This window comes from Loxodonta africana, chromosome 21 (assembly GCF_030014295.1).
Source record: "Loxodonta africana isolate mLoxAfr1 chromosome 21, mLoxAfr1.hap2, whole genome shotgun sequence".
NCBI lineage: Eukaryota > Metazoa > Chordata > Mammalia > Proboscidea > Elephantidae > Loxodonta > Loxodonta africana.
In genome coordinates, this window is record NC_087362.1 from 59869768 (window position 1) to 59888575 (window position 18808).

Below are 18808 nucleotides of genomic sequence, written 5' to 3' on the forward strand. Positions count from 1 at the left end.
AAGGCTTGGGGAGGATGGGGGCTGGGGTGGGGCCTGGGTTCTGTGCTCAATGGGCAGACCAACTGGCTAGGTGTTACCAGGAAAGTCCCTGCCACAGTTTGTTTGTATGTCAAGTAAAAAACAAAACAAAAAAAACAGTTGCCATTGAGTCCATTCCAATTCATGGCAACCCCATGTGTATCCAAACAGAACTGTGCTCTTAGAGTTTTCAGTGGCTGATTTTTCAGAAGTAGAAAAATTTTAAAAACAGGCCTTTCTTCTGAGGCACCTCTGAGTGGACTCAAACGCTCAATCTTTCTCTTAGCATCTCAGCATGCACCACCCAGGCATGCATGTTGAGTAGGGTTAATAATTTCTACCCAGCCGATCTCACAGGATCTGATAAAAGAGCTTCTGGGGTCAAGAGGCCTGGGTTCAAATCCTGATTACAACCCTTACTTCTGTGCAAACTTGGGCAAGTTTCATAACCTGTTCTTACTTCTTCGATCAGTCTTTCCATTGCTAGTCTTAATGCAACAGCTTTCCATATCACGTGTTATCCATGTACCCTGGAACTGCCATCTGTGAACCAAGAAGCCTTCTCCTAGTCAGCAGAAAGGAGTTCATAGGGTACTGTCCACGTAGCAATGGGCTTTGGTAGCTTCTCAAGTGGTTCCAGGGTAGAATCTGTGGGAAAAGAGGCTAACTGCTTGTGGATATTGTGGGTGCCTCCCTGCATTCCCCCAGTAGCTTGTTCTTGTAGGAACCATTTCCATTCTATTATGGAACTATTTTGGGCACCACCTGCCTTATTAGAGTGTTTTTCTGACATCATCCAAGACACTATGGCTTTTTCAGGTCTCAAGATAATTTTACACCCTTCAGTCTCAGTCAACACCCAATTGCAGGCGAGTAATTGCCTTTCAAATGGCATGTATCATGCTGCAGCATCTGGAAACCTTCTAGTCCAGAATCCCAGTGGTTGCTGTAGGGTGGTATTCTCAGGTGTTTGCCTTAACCTCCAGTTTGCATAAGCAGATGTGGCAGACACCTCCCTAATCATGTCCGAATATGAATCATAAGGGCCTAAAATGCAGGGAAACTGAAACCACTTTCTGTAATTCATTTATAGCCTGCTGTTACTCTGGCTCCCATTTGAAGACAGTTTTTTTCCCAAGTGGTTTTATGGATGGAGGCCAGCAATATTCCCAGATGTGGAATATGTGTTCTCCAAAATCCAAATAAACAAATCAAACTTTGGGTCTCCTGCTGAGTCTTGGGGGTAGGTAGCAACAACAACTTATTCTTGGTTGCTGGCTGAATGACACCGGTGGTTCCTGCCCAATTTATTCCCAAGAGTTTCACCGTTTGAGCAGGGCCCTGGGATTTCTGCCAGATTTATTAACTAGCCTCTGTTGGTAATGTGGGCCACTACTGTATTCAAATCAGCCTTAGCCTGTTCTTTGGTGTTTGGTATTAATATAATATCACCAGTGTAATGTATCATTACACGTCAGATCTGCACCAAGTCCAAGTCTTTTGTAACCAAACTATGATAGTAAGCTGATGAATTGAAGTAACTCTGTGGCAATGCGGTGAAAGTAAATCGGGATCCTTTCCACCTGAAAGCAAACAGTGACTTGCTCTTTTCCAAGATTAGGATCAAGAAAAAGGCATTTGCGAGACTAGTCACTTAGTACCAGTCTCTATTAGCCTGATGTATTTTCTGCGCCATTGATACTATGTCTGAACAGCTGAAGCCACAGTAGCACTACTTTATTTAGGCCTCAAGAGTCTACTGTCAGCCTCCATGACCCATCTGTCTTTTTCACCAGGCATAGAGGGCTGTTATACAGAGAACTTGTTGGCACCAACACTCAAGCTTTTAGCAGATCTTTAATCAAAGCAGTAATCTCCTTTTGTCTACCAGGTATCCTGTATTGTTTCAAATTAACAACCTGAGTGGGTTCCAGGCAATTCTAATGGTTCCCATTTAGCAAGTCTAATCAAAACTGGTCTAAGGGCAGACTTACAACAACTTCAGATTTACAATATCAGGTAGAAGGAGTGTTACCCAATTAGACATAAATATCCGTACCAATAACATATTCAAGTAAGGGAGATGCAACTACTTCATACAAGATCTGTTTAAATCTTCCAATTCTCAACCAAACTTTTACCTCAGTCTCATCAACTGTTGCATTCCCATATGCCCCCAGTTGAACCTTGGGTCCTGTCTTAGTCATCTAGTGCTGTTATAACAGAAATACCACGAGTGGATGGCTTTAACAAGGAGAAATTTATTTTCCCACAGTCTAGTAGGTTATAAGTCCAAATTCAGGGCTTCAGCTCCAGGGGAAGGCTTTCTCTCTCTGTTGGCTCTGGAGGAAGGTCCTTGTCTTCAATCTTCCCCTGGTTGAGGAGCTTCTCAGGTGCAGGGACCCCGTGTCCAAAGGACGCACTCTGCTTCTGGTGCTGCTTTCTTGGTGGTATGAAGTCCCCAACTCTCTGCTTATTTCACTTTCCGTTTATCTCTCAAGACTGCAGGCCACACCCCAGGGAAACTCCCTTTACCTTGAATCAGGGAGGTGACCTGAATAAGGGTGGTGTTACAATCCCATATTAATCCTCTCAACATAAAATTACAATCACAAAATGGAGGACAACCACACAATACTGGGAATCATGGCCCAACCGAGTTGATACACACATTTTTGGGGAGACATGATTCCATCCATGACAGGCCTCTTCAAGATTTTATTGACAGGTTTGGGGATTACACTACTTGTGTCCAGGAGCCCCAACAAGGTCTCTTCTCTATTCCTGGGCCATTTCACTCACACGTGTGCATGTGGCCTTGGGTATCCTGCTACGGGCTGAACCAGAAGATCCTGGACCCCTTGTCAATCCATATTGTGGGAAAGCTGTGCCAACAGAACTGACCAACTAGCTGAGCTTCTGCTTCAGTTGTCCTAGGTGAGAACTCCCATCACTAAATTTCTCCCAACTAGGGTGTAGAGATTGAACTTGTTTAGGTCTCTTTAATGTTGGAGGACCAGCAGGATTTTTCATTGGCCCACCCAATCTCCTGTAGAGCTGCGTTAGAACCTTTGTCTTAACCCCATCAATGTCCACTATATTCATCCCATTTCTTGGTAACCATTTAAACATCTCCATCCTGCTGGGGGTAAGTACTTTCCCCATTGCTTCTTCACATTCTCCTATGAATCACCTTTATGTTTCTTGCATCTGTAAGTCCCATGCGCAGAAGCTGTGCCAACAGAACTGATAAGCCTTCTCAGATTGTTGCTTTATTTTGCAGTAGCAAGATTACATGGGGTGCCCATGTAGAAGAGGCTCCCTTGATTACCATATCTACCATGACCTATGTAAGGGGCATACTCAATGGATGAACATCCTGATTACTATAAAGCCATTCCAGCATGATTTGCATCCTCTGGAGTGTTCCCTTGGGTATTTAGAGGGGTAGAGGGCAGTTTTCCTTCTCAGGGTAAACAAATCGCACTGCAAATTTTTTCCAGTCCACCAGGCTGGCTGTCCCCTCTGGGTTAACCTGCTGTGTAACTGGATCTTGTATCATGATTTTTAACCAATCCATGGTGAGTTGTGGGTCTTACATCAACCCAAACATAGTCTTCCATTCTGCAACATCAAAACTAAAGACACTGCCCCTAAATTAGTTGCTCTCACAATCCATTTTAGCGCTGGTTCCTCAGGAAACTGATGACACCGATCTACAAATTGAAGCAACAACTTTATACCATACCCCCGGTCTCAATAGTTTCTTGGTTTTTCCCGTTCCCCTCCCAGACTACCTTCTTGGTGTCCAATGCTCTAGGGGTGCTTCCCATTGTTCTGACATGATTTTTCCTTTCTGAGTCATCCCTGAGGTCGGCCCTGAAACCAGCTGTCAGGAACCACTGACCGGATCTGGGCTTGGTTCAGTGCTAAAATCCACCCCTACATTCTTTTTCCCTGCCATTGCAGGTATTACTATTAACAGAAAACAAGGAATTGTATGTCTGGCCCTTTCCTTATCACTCTGTATTTCCATAAGCATCCAACTAGCCGATTCCTGAGGCCTTAGGTCCACCACTCCTACTTCCCATGAAGAGCTTTTGCATTGGACAACTGATGGCAACACAACAGCTGCTTCAATCCATGGGCATTTTTTATCTTGTCCAGGAACCAAAAGTTTCTCATTCTCCCATTTATCCCCTTTTTTCCAAAACCATATAATCCAGTGAGTCTGTACCATTGCAGCAAAACCTACCATACTGACACCAACTAAACGAATAATTTCTTTTATAAGGATCAGCACAAAGCTGGTTGCTATGAGGCAGAGATTAAAGATGTCCCAAATGCCCAACTTTTCCAAATTGCTGTACTAGTCCATCATCTCTAACATCAACTACCCTTCCTACCCTCAGTACTCTCACTTCTGTTTCTGAGTTCCATAATTCACTGCAATGCTTCACAAATTCATCAACTATATCAAGCAGATGGCTCACATGGTTGTGGAGGCTGACAAGACCAAAACCCATGGGTCAGGTATAGGATCCTCCTGACTCACATGGCTGCAGGGGTTGATGAACCCAAATTGGCAGGCTAGACAATAGGCTGCTGGCTCACAAGGCTGCGGATGCTGGCAAATCCCAGAGTCAGAAGGTTAGACAGCAGGCCATTGGCTCAAGTTCCAAGAACCAGAGGCCAATGAACAGCCAGATGCAGGATCCAGATGCAGAGAGAGAGAGCTTTGCCAGAGCACCCACATATACACACTGGATAAAGGCCATACCCCAGGGAAAGGCGTGACTTGAGTAAGGGTGGGACTTGAGTCACACCCTCCTACAAGGCTGTGACTCAAGATACACCCTACACTAACCCTGCTTAATTAACATACAGCTGTTAGGATTTACAACACATAAAATGGAGGTTAATTAGGTAATTATGTCAGATCGCAAAATGGAGGACAGCCACACAATACTGAGAATCATAGTCTAGCCAAGCCAACATATAACACTAACTAGCACACCTCCTTGGGGTTCCATATACCTTATTTACACGGTCTCACCCAATCATTGTGTGAGAGTTACAAAGACTATGGCTAGAAGGGCCACATTAAGTAATCCACTGCAACGCATGGGTGTTACCAGGCAAGTCCCTTCCCTCTCTGGGCCACAGTTTGTATGTCAAGTAAAAAAAAAACAAACCCAGTACCCAGTGCTGTTGAGTCGATCCCAACTTATAGCGACCCTGTAGGACAAAGTAGAACTGCCCCATGGAGTTTCCAAGGAGCGCCTGGCGGATTTGAACTGCCAACCAAAAAACAAAACAAAACAAAAAACAGTTGACCAGTTGCCATTGAGTAATTCCAGTTCATGGCGACTCCATGTGTGTCAGAGTAGAACTGTGTTCCATAGGGTTTTCAATAGCTGATTTTTCGGAATTAGAAAAATTAAAACAAAAAACAGGACTGTCTTCAGAGGCACCCCTGGATGGGCTTGAACTGTCAACCTCTCTGTTAACATCACAGCATCTTAACCGTTTGCCCCACCCAGGCACGTATGTTGAGTAGGGCTAATAATTTCTACCCAGCCTGTCTCACAGGATCTGCAGAGCTGATAAAAGAGCCTCTGGGATCAGGAAACCTGGTCAAATCCTGATTTCAACCCTTAAAAAAAAAAAAAAAAACCAAAACCTACTGCCGTCGAGTCAATTCTGACTCATAGTGACCCTACAGGACAGAGTAGAACTGCCCCATATGGTTTTCAAGGAGTGGGTTCGAACTGCCAGCTTTTTCGTTTGCAGCCATAGCTCTTAACCACTATGCCACCCGGGTTTTGTTGCAACCCTTAGTTCTGGGCAGAGTTGGGCAAGTTTCATAATCTCTCTGTGCAATGGTTTGCTTATAAATGGAGGTGATGATTTAGTGTCTACCTCACAGGGTCACTACGAGGACTGAAGATGTTAAAACACAAAGCGCACAGCACAGAGTGAGGACACAAGCTCTTAGCCCCGGTCGGGTATCGGGCTGCAGAATCCCACCTGCATTTCCTCATTAAATCCTCAATCAACCTTTGGAGGCAGATGGCTTCCTCCATTTTACAGATGAAGACACAGGCTCTGAGCAGTCAAGATGCAAAGTGGATTTGAAAATTACACTGGTTTCGAACTAAAACACTATACTGCCTTCAACAAGTGGCCATCTTTCAAGAAGAAATCATCACTTTATTACACCTTTATTCATTTTCTCCTTGTAAGTACCATGTGCGCTTATTCGGGAAGTTCTCAGCATTGCAGAAATATGCAGTGTGAAATTTCCCCACCGTCTCACCCTTTAGGGATGAGTGTATAATCTCCAGCACTTTGGAGGATCCTTGTCTGAGGATATTTTTGTCTTATCTGGGGATCAGGACATTATTTCCTTAAAATTTTTCTAGAAACCATGACACTTTGTTTAACTTAAATTTAGTTTTTAAAGTATCATCTGCCATGAACTGAAGGTAATGCAAAAAGAAAACACAAAGGCAACAAAACCAAAATACAGGCAGTCCCAGGGATGTGAACCAGATCCATCCCTAAGTCTGTCTTTAAGTCGAATCTGTAGGTAAGTTGGAACAGGTACATACGATTCTTATTTTGTGTCAGTTAGTCAAATGTTTGTCTTAGTCTGTAGCATATATTTTACCTTTCTATGCATATAAAACACTAAGAAACACTTTCAAATACACTAAAACTTCTTAAACATAATAACAATACCAAAACCAACCAAACCTATCGAGGTTGACTTGATTCCAACTCATTGTGACCCTATAGGACAGAGTAGAACTGTCCCATAGGGTTGCCAAGGAGCACCTGGTGTGTTTGAACTGCCAACCTATTGGTTAACAGCTGTAGCTCTTAACCTCACTAAGCCACCAGGGTTTCTATTGATAACACAGTACTGCAATAATGAAAGTAACTACGTATGGAACTGTACAGAAGAGAGAGAATCTCTGTGTGTGTATGTCTGTGGGTATACGGTACTGTAAAATACAGTAGAGAAACAGGTCCTAAAACAGTTTAGATAGAAAAAAAAAAAAAGATCATGACTAAAGGTTAACACTCGCTGTCCTTCCACTCATGTCTCGCATACCAGCAGGGGAATTCATGAGGTAACATTATGATAACATTGATAATTGGATGATGCAGGAGAAGATGATGGAGAGATGGCTACTGTTGAAGATGATAAGCCTGGCGTTAGAGAGTCAGGGTTTGATTCTGCTGCTGGTGGGGTGGTGGTGGTTATTACTGGAGTAAATTTCTGTGGAAGGGGATGATGGAAAGCTCAATATCATCAGTCAGAACAAGGTCAGGGGCCAACTGTGGAACAGACCATCAATTGCTCATATGCAAGTTCAAGCTGAAACTGGAGAAAATCAGAGCAAGACCACGGGAGCCAAAATATGACCTTGAGTATATCCCACCTGAATTTAGAGACCATCTCAAGAATAGATTTGACGCATTGAACACTAGTGACCGAAGACCAGACAAGTTGTGGAATGACATCAAGGACATCATATATGAAGAAAGCAAGAGGTCACTGAAAAGACAGGAAAAAAAGAAAAGACCAAGATGGATGTCGGAAGTCTCAAGACTCTGAAACTTGCTCACGAACGTCGAGCAGCTAAAGCAAAAGGAAGAATTGATGAAGTAAAAGAACTGAACAGAAGATTTCAAAGGTTGGCTAGAGAAGATTAAGTATTATAGTGACATGTGCAGAGTTGGAGATGGAAAACCAAAAGGGAAGAACACGCTCGGTGTTTCTCAAGCTGAAAGAACTGAAGAAAAAATTCAAGCTTCAGGTAGCAATGGTGAAGGATTCTATGAGAAAAATATTAAACGATGCAGGAAGCATCAAAAGAAGATGGAAGGAATACACAGAGTCATTATACCAAAAAGAATTAGTCGATGTTCAACCATTTCAAGAGGTGGCATATGATCAGGAACCGATGGTACTGAAGGAAGAAGTCCAAGCTGCTCTGAAGGCATTGGCAAAAAACAAGGCTCCAGGAATTGACGGAATATCAATTGAGATGTTTCAACAAACAGATACAGCACTGGAGGTGCTCACTCGTCTATGCCAAAAAATATGGAAGACAGCTTCCTGGCCAACTGACTGGAAGAGATCCACATTTATGACTATTCCCAAGAAAGGTGATCCAACAGAATGTGAAAATTATAGAACAATATCATTAATATCACACACAAGCAAAATTTTGCTGAAGATCATTCAAAAACGGCTGCAGCAGCATAACAACAGGGAACTGCCAGGAATTCAGGCTGGTTTCAGAAGAGGACGTGGAACCAGGGATATCACTGCTGATGTCAGACGGATCCTGGCTGAAAGCAGAGAATACCAGAAGGATGTTTACCTGTGTTTTATTGACTATGCAAAGGCATTCGACTGTGTGGATCATAACAAACTATGGATAACACTGTGAAGAATGGGAATTCCAGAAAACTTAATTGTGCTCATGAGGAATCTTTCCTTTACATAGATTAAGAGGCAGTTGTTCAGACAGAACAAGGGGATACTGATTGGTTTAAAGTCAAGAAAGGTGTGCATCAGGGTTGTATCCTTTCACCATACCTATTCAATCTGTATGCTGAGCAAATAATATGAGAAGCTGGACTATATGAAGAACAAAGGAGCATCAGGATTTGAGGAAGACTCATTAACAACCTGCGTTATGCAGATAACACAACCTCGCTTGCTGAAAGTGAAGAGGACTTGAAGCACTTACTAGTGAAGATCAAAGACCACAGCCTTCAGTATGGATTACACCTCAACATAAAGAAAACAAAAATCCTCACAACTGGACCAATGAGCAACATCATGATAAAAGGAGAAAAGACTGAAGTTGTGAAGGACTTCATTTTACTTGGATCCACAATCAACAGCCACGGAAGCAGCAGTCAAGGAATCAAAAGACACATTGCATTGGGTAAATCTGCTGCAAAGAACCTCTTCAAAGTGTTGAAGAGCAAAGATGTCACTTTGAAGACTAAGGTGTGCCTGACCCAACCCATGGTATTTTCAATTGCACCATATGCATGCGAAAGCTGGACAATGAATAAGGAAGACCAAAGAAGAATTGACATCTCTGAATTGTGGTGTTGGCGAAGAATATTGAATATACCATGGACTGCCAAAAGAATGAACAAATCTGTCTTGGGAGAAGTGCAACCAGAATGCTCCTTAGAAGCAAGGATGGCAAGACTGCATCTTACATACTTTGGACATATTGTCAGTAGGGATCAGTCCGTGGAGAAGGACATCATGTTTGGCAAAGTACAGGGTCAGCGGAAAAGAGGAAGACCCTCAATGAGGTGAATTGTCACAGTGGCTGCAACAATGGGCTCAGGCATAACAATTGTGAGGATGGCGCAGGACCGGGCAGTGATTCGTTCTGTTGTGCATAGGGTTGCTATGAGTCCAAAATGACTCGATGGCACCTAACAACAACAACAAATTTCTTGAAGTAATTTGTATAGAGCTTTCCTTTTTCTCCTCATAAATGGCCTTGTAGCAGCTGAGGCCCTAGGTAGTTGTATGGCAAACTATGGTAAACAGAACCTCTCTATTAGAGGATCTTGCTCCTCTAACTTTGTCTTCCCTTCTTCAATTAGGTGAAAGGCTTCAACTAACTCTTTGATCAGACACTTTTTTGCTGTAGAGTTTTTAGGTCCCAGTCTTCTTCCTCAAACGCAATCCTCATCTGTTGCTCTAGTTCTATAAGGTCTTCGTTGGTTAGTTCTTCAGTCATGATCATTTTCCTTTTCTTTGGTGTATAACCGGCACTTCCGTTGGATTTAGGCTTTGGATGCACGATTACGAGGATAAATGAGAGGGAAATGTAAGCCAAATACAAAGTGACACACTCAAAACAGTGTTAATGGCAATGTGATCTGGCTTAAAATGGGGGACAGCATTCACCTTCCTCCAGCCAATGACCTGCTGAAGCTGAACAATGTTTCCATGAATGTCACAAAACAGTGCATGTGTTAGTTATTATGAACCATTGTACTTAACTGAAATTTTAATAAATAGATTTTATGTTCGTTCATAAATACAAGTTGTCTGTAAGTCGGATGTTTGTAACCCAGGGACTGCCCGTAACGTTGAATGGCAGCTGGGTATTGTGGCCTGCTCAGTGTTCTGATTCTCCCTTTGCTGAAAGGTAGGTGACTTTACAGACACGTTAGGGCCAGAATGAGACTTTCTCCTTGACTAGTCAGGAAGGATTAAAGAGAACTGAAAAGAGAACAACTTTCTTACCACGTGACTCAATAATTTAATGCCCTGTCCGTGCACCTCCTATTATGAAGCATTGGTTATTCAGTGGTAGAATTCTTGCCTTCCATGCCAGAGACCCAGGTTTGATTACTGGCCAATGTATCTATGCAAGGCTACCACCTGTCTGTCTGTGGAGGTTTCTATTTTGCTTCCTTCCAGACCAAGGTAGACTAGGAAGAAAAGCCTGGTGATCAACTTCCAAAAATCAGCCAGTGAAAACCCTATGGGTCACAACAGTCCGATCTGCAACTGATCATAAGGATGGCACAGGATGGGGCAGTGTTTTGTTCCGTTGTGTGTGAGGTCACCATGAGTTGGAGGCCAAATTGATGGCAGCTACCAATGACAACCCCATGGCCCTCCTAAAATCATCTTGTTGATTCCTGCTGGTAGGAGTCTGGGGAAACACTGACCTGTCCATTTCAAGATGGGTGATTCTGAGGCCCAGAACTGCACAGGGCACCTTCAAAAACTCAGAGAAAAGGGCATTACTAAGAGACACATAAAATATCAAGTTATTTCTTTCTTCAAACAAGGCACCCTGATAATGTCTGAATGCCTCTGAGTGCCAGGTCCCCAAGGTTTGAACTTCTCTCCATTTCGCCATGAGGAGCAGAAGGAACCTGCCGGGAATTGCTGGGGACTTTGGTCATCATACATGAGCCACCCCTTCACCCAGGGGCAGCTGAGTTTCCTGCAGAATATTAGGTCTGTGGGTGTTGGGGGTTCAAGCAGTTTCCTGGCAGCCTGCTGCCTGTATATGTGGACACAATCCTTCCGGAGAGAAATTAGCAGCACTGTCTCAAACACTTTAAAAATAAAAGTCCACATATGCCCTTAGAAGACCACTTTAAGAATCTAGCCTAAGGAAATAATCCAGAATGTGAGCAAAGCTCTAGCTACAAAGGTGTTCGCCATAGTGTCATTTATGCATGGATGCCAATGGGGGCAGCCTCACCTTTCCTGATGTAGATAAAATGACTCAAATACCAACCTACCTGCAATACCATGGCCTGGGAATTCCCGAGGATGGGCTGGGAGCTTGTAGTGGCCAAGGGCTCTTGCTTCAGGTTCAGCCTTCATTAAATTACATGCAAAAAAACTTACAGGCCACAAGTTCCACAGCCTCCACCAGACTGAGTCCAGCACAACTAGATAGTGCCTGGCTACCATCACCAACTGCTCTGACAGGGATCACAACAGAGTCCCAGACAGAGCTAGAGAAAAACATAGAACACAATTCCCACTCACACAAAAAGACCTGACTTATTGATCTGACACTGACTGGAGAAACCCCGAGACACCCTTTTAACTAAGCACTGAAGTCACTCCCGAGGTTCACCCTTCAGCCAAAGATTAGACAGGCCCATAAAACAAAATGAAACTAAATGGGCACACCAACCCGGGGACAAGGATGAGAAGCAGGAGTGGACAGGACAGCTGGTAACGCGTCACGCAAGGTTGAGAAGGGGAGAGTGTTGACACGTCATGAGGTGTCAACCAACGTCACAAAACAGTAGGTGTATGAATTGTTTAATGAGAAACTAATTTGCTCTGTAAACCTCCATTTAAAGCTCAATAAAAAAATTTTTTTAAATAATGCTACAATGAAAAAAAAAAAAAACAGCTGCCAGATAAGGCAAGCAGGGGAAGGGAAACTAGAGCAATGGAAACAGATCAAACAAAATGGAAATGTTGAGAATGCTGACACATTGTGAAAACTAACTAATGTCATGGATAATTTGCATAAAAATTGTTAAATGAGACCCTAACTTGCTGCGTAAATTTTTACCTAAAACACAATAATATATTAAAAACAAAACAAAACAAAAAGTACAGGAAGCATTTGTGAGCAGATAAGCTTTTAAACAACTTCTCTTCCTCCTCTTCCTGCCCCCCCTTGCCTTCTCCTGCTTTCGCCATTTCCTCTGCCTAGCTCATGCCTCTTCCGAACTTCTTCATGGTTCGTGCTTTCCTCCCTCACCCCCCTCAAGTCTCTCCCCTCAAATGTTCCTAATCTTTCTTATGAGAAAGCCCTGCCTACCTTCTCTGTCTCACACAGTACCTAGCCCTGAGCCCAGCAGGCTCCACCCTCACCTGCCTGCTTCCTTCACTGCACTTGCCCCTGCTGGATGTCAGATTGTACATCTTTGTTTACTTGTTTATTGTCAGTCTCCCTCTGGCACATCAGTCCCATGGGGCAAGGACTTTGTTATGTTCTCGGCCACAGCCAGGACCGCAGAGCAGTGCCTGGTGCATTGCAGAAGCTCAGTAGACAAGTGCCTAGTGGATTAATGAGTGCAGGGATGGGGCGAGGAGGAGGGGGTTATGTTGCTAGTACCCATCTCACAACGAACAGGAGGTCCCAGCTGACCAACAAAGCCCTTTGGCCATCCCACTCCCCAGAAGTTTCCTGGGGTCTTTTCCCAGTGTAGCCTAGCCTCTCTCCACCTCCTGCCCCTCCTGCCTTCTCTCCTCTCCCCGTTAGGAGCCAAAACAGCACTCTCCCCTCACGCCTCCTCTCTCTCTGACAAACACACACACACACAAGCCATGCAAAGCAGTGTTCTTTCCTTTGATGTCCTGGTCCCTGCTGACAATGACAACTTTGTACACAGGTTCCACCCACCCCAAAGCCTATCAAGGTGTTTTCTCAAACATACTTCCTTCCCTGAGAGGACTTCTGAAGACAGATTTTGAAAAAATTAAAATGTCACATCTTGTTTATTATATAAAAAAGGGGAAATATTACATGTGTATTAGGAGAAAACGTGACCCAATCTACATGGTCAGCAACGGCAGATATGGCTCCATCATTCAATGGACAACTATTTAGCTCTTTAAAACAATGTTATGTACGATTTGATTCCAACTATATGAGGTTCTGGGAAAGGCAAAACCATAGAGACAGTAAAAAGGTCAGAGGGAGGGAGGGAGGGAGGGATGAATAGGTGGAGCACAGGACATTTTAAGGGCCGTGAGACTATTCTGCATGATACTGTAATGGTGGACACATGATATTATGAATTTGTCAAAACCCATAGGACTGCACAACACGGAGTGAATCCTAATGTAAACCAGGGCTTCGGTTAATAATGACGCATTCATGTTGGTTCATCAACTGTAACAAACATACCATCCAAATGCAAGATGTTACTAGTAGAGGAAGCTGTAGGGAGTGGGAGGAGAGAAGGGGTATATGGGAACTCTCTGTACTTTCTGCACAATTTTTCTGTAAACCTAAAACGTCTCTAAAAAATAGAGTATTAAAATTAAAAAAGTAAGTGATGTTATACTCACATCAAAAAGAGAGAATTTCCTTAATATGTAAAGTGTTCTTACAGCTCAATAGGAAAAAGACCAAGAGAAAAAGAAGGCAAAGGATATGAACACTTTATGGAAAAGGGACTACGGACGACTCTTAAATGTTTGAAAAGATGGCCAACCTCATTCCTAACAAGAGAAATGAAAAAAAAAGATGCCACTCTTCATCTCCCAGGTTTGCAAATATGGAGAAGTTTACTAACATAGGGTGTTGGGGAGGGTGTGGGAAGTGGGCACTCTCGCACATAGCTGGTGGGAGTGAAGATTAGTACTTAAGGAGGGTCATTTGCTCGTGTTTATCACAGTTCCAACTGGACATTCCCCTAGTACTTGCCAATCCACTCCTGGATGTTTGTCCTAAAGACTTACTCCTTCACACACAAAGAACAATGCTTGTACAAGGATGTTCATTATGGCACTATGTGGGACAGCAAGACACAGGAGACAACCTAATGTCTCCTAACAGTTAAATCAATCACAGAACAACTGTACAATGAAATATTAAGTAACTATTTAGAAGAAAAAGAAAAGAGGTAGGTTTTTTGTTTTTGTTTTTTTTGATGTGGAAATATTTCCAAAGTACATTGTTAAGTCCAGAAAAAAAAAAAAAGCAAGCAAGCAAAGAAACAAAAGCCCAAGAGAGAGTACACTACACATACTAATGTTTATGAGAGAGGGAAATTTTATATATATTCATGTTTGTAAAGACCTACCCAGGCTATTTTGGAAGGAGACACAAGACCCTGATAATATTGGTTGCCTTCAGCGAGGTTAATTAGGTGGCTGGAGGACAGGGGAGGAGGGAGACTTATTTTTCTACTATATATTCTTCAGCATGTTTTCTATTTTGTGCCATATCCATGTGTTAGCTACAGAAAAATTAAGCAACTTAAAAAATGATATCACATAGGAAATATTTAATTCTCCTTTAATATATAATTCCATTATCTATTATCTAGTTTTAAAAGTTTGATTCCATTTGTGTTTTTATGTATGATTTCATATATATGAGTAGACACACGTAGAAAAAAGACTGGAAGGAAATAAACCAAACTGGCCATTGCCATTGAGGTCATCCCTGAATGTGAACTCAATTTTTCCTTGAACTTCTCTTTTGCCAAATGTCAGAGAATCCGAGCCAGTAGAGCTACTGAAGGCCTCTGAGGACACCTCCTGTGTATAGGAATTTATCGGAAGACTTTGGAGTGGCTCACTGGATGGAATGGGACCCTGTCACAGAAAGTCAGGTTTGCGACCAGCAGGATGAATGAGTAAGCCCATGCCTCCCCAGGCTTCCTTCCCATCTCCCCACCCTGAGAACCTGCTGGTTTCACATCTGGTCAACAAGGGTGAGAGGATGACCACAGAGCAGAAGAGGAGTCCGGGGCCAGAGGTGGCCAGAAGAACTAAGCTCACATCCACACCCACCTTCCAGATCCATAAAGATCTTGAGAACACTTTGGACTTCCCTAAGGAGTAGAATGGGGGTCCACGCAAAATTTACCCAGCTCTCAAGAGCCCAGAATTCTGAATAGCATATGAGTTACACAATTATGCCAATCGCACAGATTAGAAAACAGGCCCAGAGGGTGAAGTCCCACACACAACCAAGCACTTGCCTGCCTCACCACTTCCGCCTGGTTTTAGAAGCAGTGGATGGCAGAGACATGTCCTCCAAGGTATCTTAACCGGCTGCTATCGAGTCAATTCCAACTCACAGCGATCCCACAGTGTTTCCAAGGCAGACTGCCAACCTTTCTCCTGAGGAGCCCCTGGAGGCTTCGAATTGCGTATTTTTCAGGTAGCAGTCGATCGCTTTAACCACTGCACCACCAGGGCTCCTCTAGGGACCCAAAAAGTTTCTCTTCTCCAGACAGCCTGTGCCAACAGCCTGTACCAACAGCCAGACTGATCAAATTTCCTGATTTTTTTCTTTTTTCACATTCAAATTGTCTGAGCATTTCCCCTGTACTCTGAGTTTCAGCCACATCTACTTTGGGGGGGCTGTTGAATTTGGGCCACCAGCCAACACTAAAAAAATAGATTCAGCAAAGAAACTCAGTAGCTTCCGTCATCAGGGCTCTACAGAAAGTTGTTACAAAGCATTTGCACTTGTATTACTTTCTTAATTCTTAGTCCAACTCTGTGTGTAAGGCAGCAGGGAGATGCTGGGATGGGAAAAGGTATGTTAAGGAGTTTTTGCTGAATTTGCTTCAGAGGAGAAGGAGTATATTGTTGGGGTGGGGAGAGCCTGACCTTGGACCTGCAAACATCTGGACACCTCTGCCCTAGAATAAGGCTGAATATATCATGAAACTTCCAAAGAACTTTCTCTTTTGCTTGACTTGTCTTTATCAAGGACTCAACCTCACACTTAAGCGGTACATTAATTCAAGACTCAATTATTTTCTGCTTGGAATTTTTGGTTGATACCATGTGTTTTCATTAATGGAAGCATGCTGAATCATTGAGTGTTGTTGAATTTTTGGTAGGTAGTATGGAATTTTTGTTTTGTTTTTGCCCCCACCAACAATCCTACTCTCTGAGTCTCAAGGGATATACATTGTTCCACTAATCCCACCTCCAGATGCCCCCTAGAGTTCTGAGGGACAAATGGCGTCCCAAAGAAAAATTTTCAAAACTTCTGTGTTTCCTACCAAAAATGCACACATCTCATATAACACCCTGTAGAAATAGTAATTTGCAGCACATACCTGTTTTTTCAGTTTCACAGCCATAAAGGCTCAACCCCAACTGGTTTTATACCTATGGATGTAATCCCACTTGGAAACAGATTTTTCTTTGTTAAACGTTAATGAGGCCATACTAGTGTAAGCCAAACCAAAACCAAACCTGTTGTCACAGAGTCAATTCTGACTCTCATAGAGGCCCTACAGAACAGAGAACTGTCCCATAGAGTTTCCCAGGAGTGGCTGGTGGATTCAAACTGCCGACCTTTTAGGTTAGCAGCCAAACCCTTAACCACTGCGCCACCAGGGCTCCATACCAGAATAGGGTGTGTCTGAAACCTACTCTTAAGATATGATAAGATAAGATTAGGCACAGAGAAGCAAGCACAGAATAAGGGGAAGATACAGGTCTCATGGAGATCTCCAAGGAACACCAACAAGCGGAAATAAGAATTTTCCTCCAGAGCAGACAGACAGAGCTGGCACCCTGAATTCAGACTTCGAGCCCTTTACACTGTGAGAAAATAAATTTCTGTTCATTAAAGCCACCCATTTGCGCAATTTTTTTTCTTACAGCAGCACCAAGAAATGAGAACAACCAAGGACTGGGTATACCCCATCTCATCTAATCCATAGAAGACCCTTTGAAGGATACCTTACCATCTCAATTTTAGACAAAACCCATGTTCTGAGAGAGGAAATGACTACCCCAAGGTGACCCAGCAAATACAACATGCTGAGGGCCCCTGTCTGCCTGCCATGCCAGGTGTCAGTCAACCTCCCGTGCTGAGTTTCTGGAGAAAAGGCAGGTGAGTGAAGTCAATGGCTAGTCAGGGCTAGAGTGCAGCAAGGGTTGGAGAAAGTGCATTGGATGGAAAGTCCAGCTGCAACTTAAAATCATCCTGTTCTCTGGCAGGGAGACCAAGTCTAGTGCTTTTTGAGACTTATTTCTCCCTTAAAAAAAAAAAAAAATCCATTGCCATCTAATGGATTCCAACTACAGAGTAGAACTGCCCCCTAGGGTTTTCTTTACAGAAAGATTTCTTTCTGTAATATTTATGGAAGCAGATCACCCAGGCCTTCCTTCCACAACAATGCTGGGTGGGTTCAAGCCACCAACCTTTAGGTTAGTAGTTGAACACAAACCATTTGTTCCACTCAGGAGCCTCATCGCTCCCTTAGAGGGAAGGAAAAGCACTTTGGAGGGACAACAGGCTGGTACTGGCCTGGGCTCCACACCACCTGCTGCCACTCCAGGTCTTCCGAGGCTGGGAACTGCTGGTTTTCAAGCTGCTTTAAAAGCCACCTGAACCCCCAACCTTTTAAAGAGGAAACTTAAGAACTCCAACTTATAAAAGGGGCCCTCTCCAGCCCTCCAGCACCTACCCATGGGCCACCCAGCAAACAGCTGGTCCTGGCCTCTGGAATGCGGGAGGCAGCTGAAAACCACATGGAAGCACAAAAAGCCGGTAACAAAATGAAACCCATGTTTTTGCATGTTACTCAAGAAATGAAAAAGTCCATTAGAAACAGCCTGTAGAGTTTTGACGTTAAGGGACTCTGGCCAATATGATTAAGTTCTGCTGATGGTAGCCTGGTTTTGTTTTTAAAAGGACTGTTTCTGGGTGAGTATCTTTTAGTACATTCTGAAACATGTTCTTGAGATGCTATGATGTCTGCCATCGGTTTAAAACAATGGGGGCGGGGGGCAGAGAATGGTGTCGAAACTGGGGCTAGCCTTGAGACCAGGACGGTGGCAGCCAAGTAGGGGTTACATGGGGGTTCAGTACATCAAGCCCGGGAAGTTCGTAGGCTCAACCTAATTCTCTCCTTCCACTTGGGTATATGCTTGAAATTTTCCATAATAAAAATTTTTGTTTTTTCTCTTTTAAGTTAAAAAGTCTGAATTGTGCCTAACGAGCAGTGAGATAAAAGCAATTAAAAGTTGAAAAGGGAAAGAGAAAAAGGGGTGGCTCCTAGGAGGTGACAGGAAGGAGGGAGCCCAGACACATCCCGCGACCTCCCAACCGAGGAGACCCCCGTCTGCCTTCTCCTGCGACTCGAAACTCATCCCCCAAACTCCCCAGGGCCTCAGGCTGTACCCTGCCCCGGCCCCCGGCGCCCCATCTGCCCACCAGCAGGTCGGTCTGTCTGTCGGTCCCCCCATTCATACATCCACCTGGCTATTTTCTTTTTTTTTTTTATTGGTACCTCCCGCCCCATAGTCCCCGGGCATCCCCTCCGCCCTCTCCTGGCAGGATTTGAAGCCCGCACCTCCCCACGCCCCTCGCTTCAGCCCAGGACCCGCTACCCCGCAGAGCGCGTTGCACTTACCGGCTGCTCCCAGCATCTCCGCGCTCCGCTTGAAACTGAAAGTGGGCGCCCCCAGCGATCGGGTGAGTGCATAGAACCGGCGGCAGCTGCCGGGAAATCACGTGGATTAGAGGTGACA

The 18808-nt window shown here is 43.9% G+C and overlaps 1 protein-coding gene across 12 annotated transcripts in view; it reads right to left on the minus strand.

Moving 5' to 3' along the window:
- Nucleotides 1-18808, minus strand: part of NLRC5 (NLR family CARD domain containing 5) — a 91833-nt gene extending 73025 nt beyond the window's left edge. For 10 of the 12 annotated variants that reach the window (XM_064274005.1, XM_064274003.1, XM_023555575.2 and 7 more), the window contains exon 1: nucleotides 18691-18778. In XM_064274005.1, the coding sequence (XP_064130075.1) occupies nucleotides 18691-18762 (72 nt within the window). In that variant the 5' untranslated portion in view covers nucleotides 18763-18778. Of the gene's footprint in view, nucleotides 1-18690 lie in introns of all 12 variants that reach the window. The other 2 variants (XM_023555574.2, XM_064274004.1) reach the window with 2 other exon arrangements.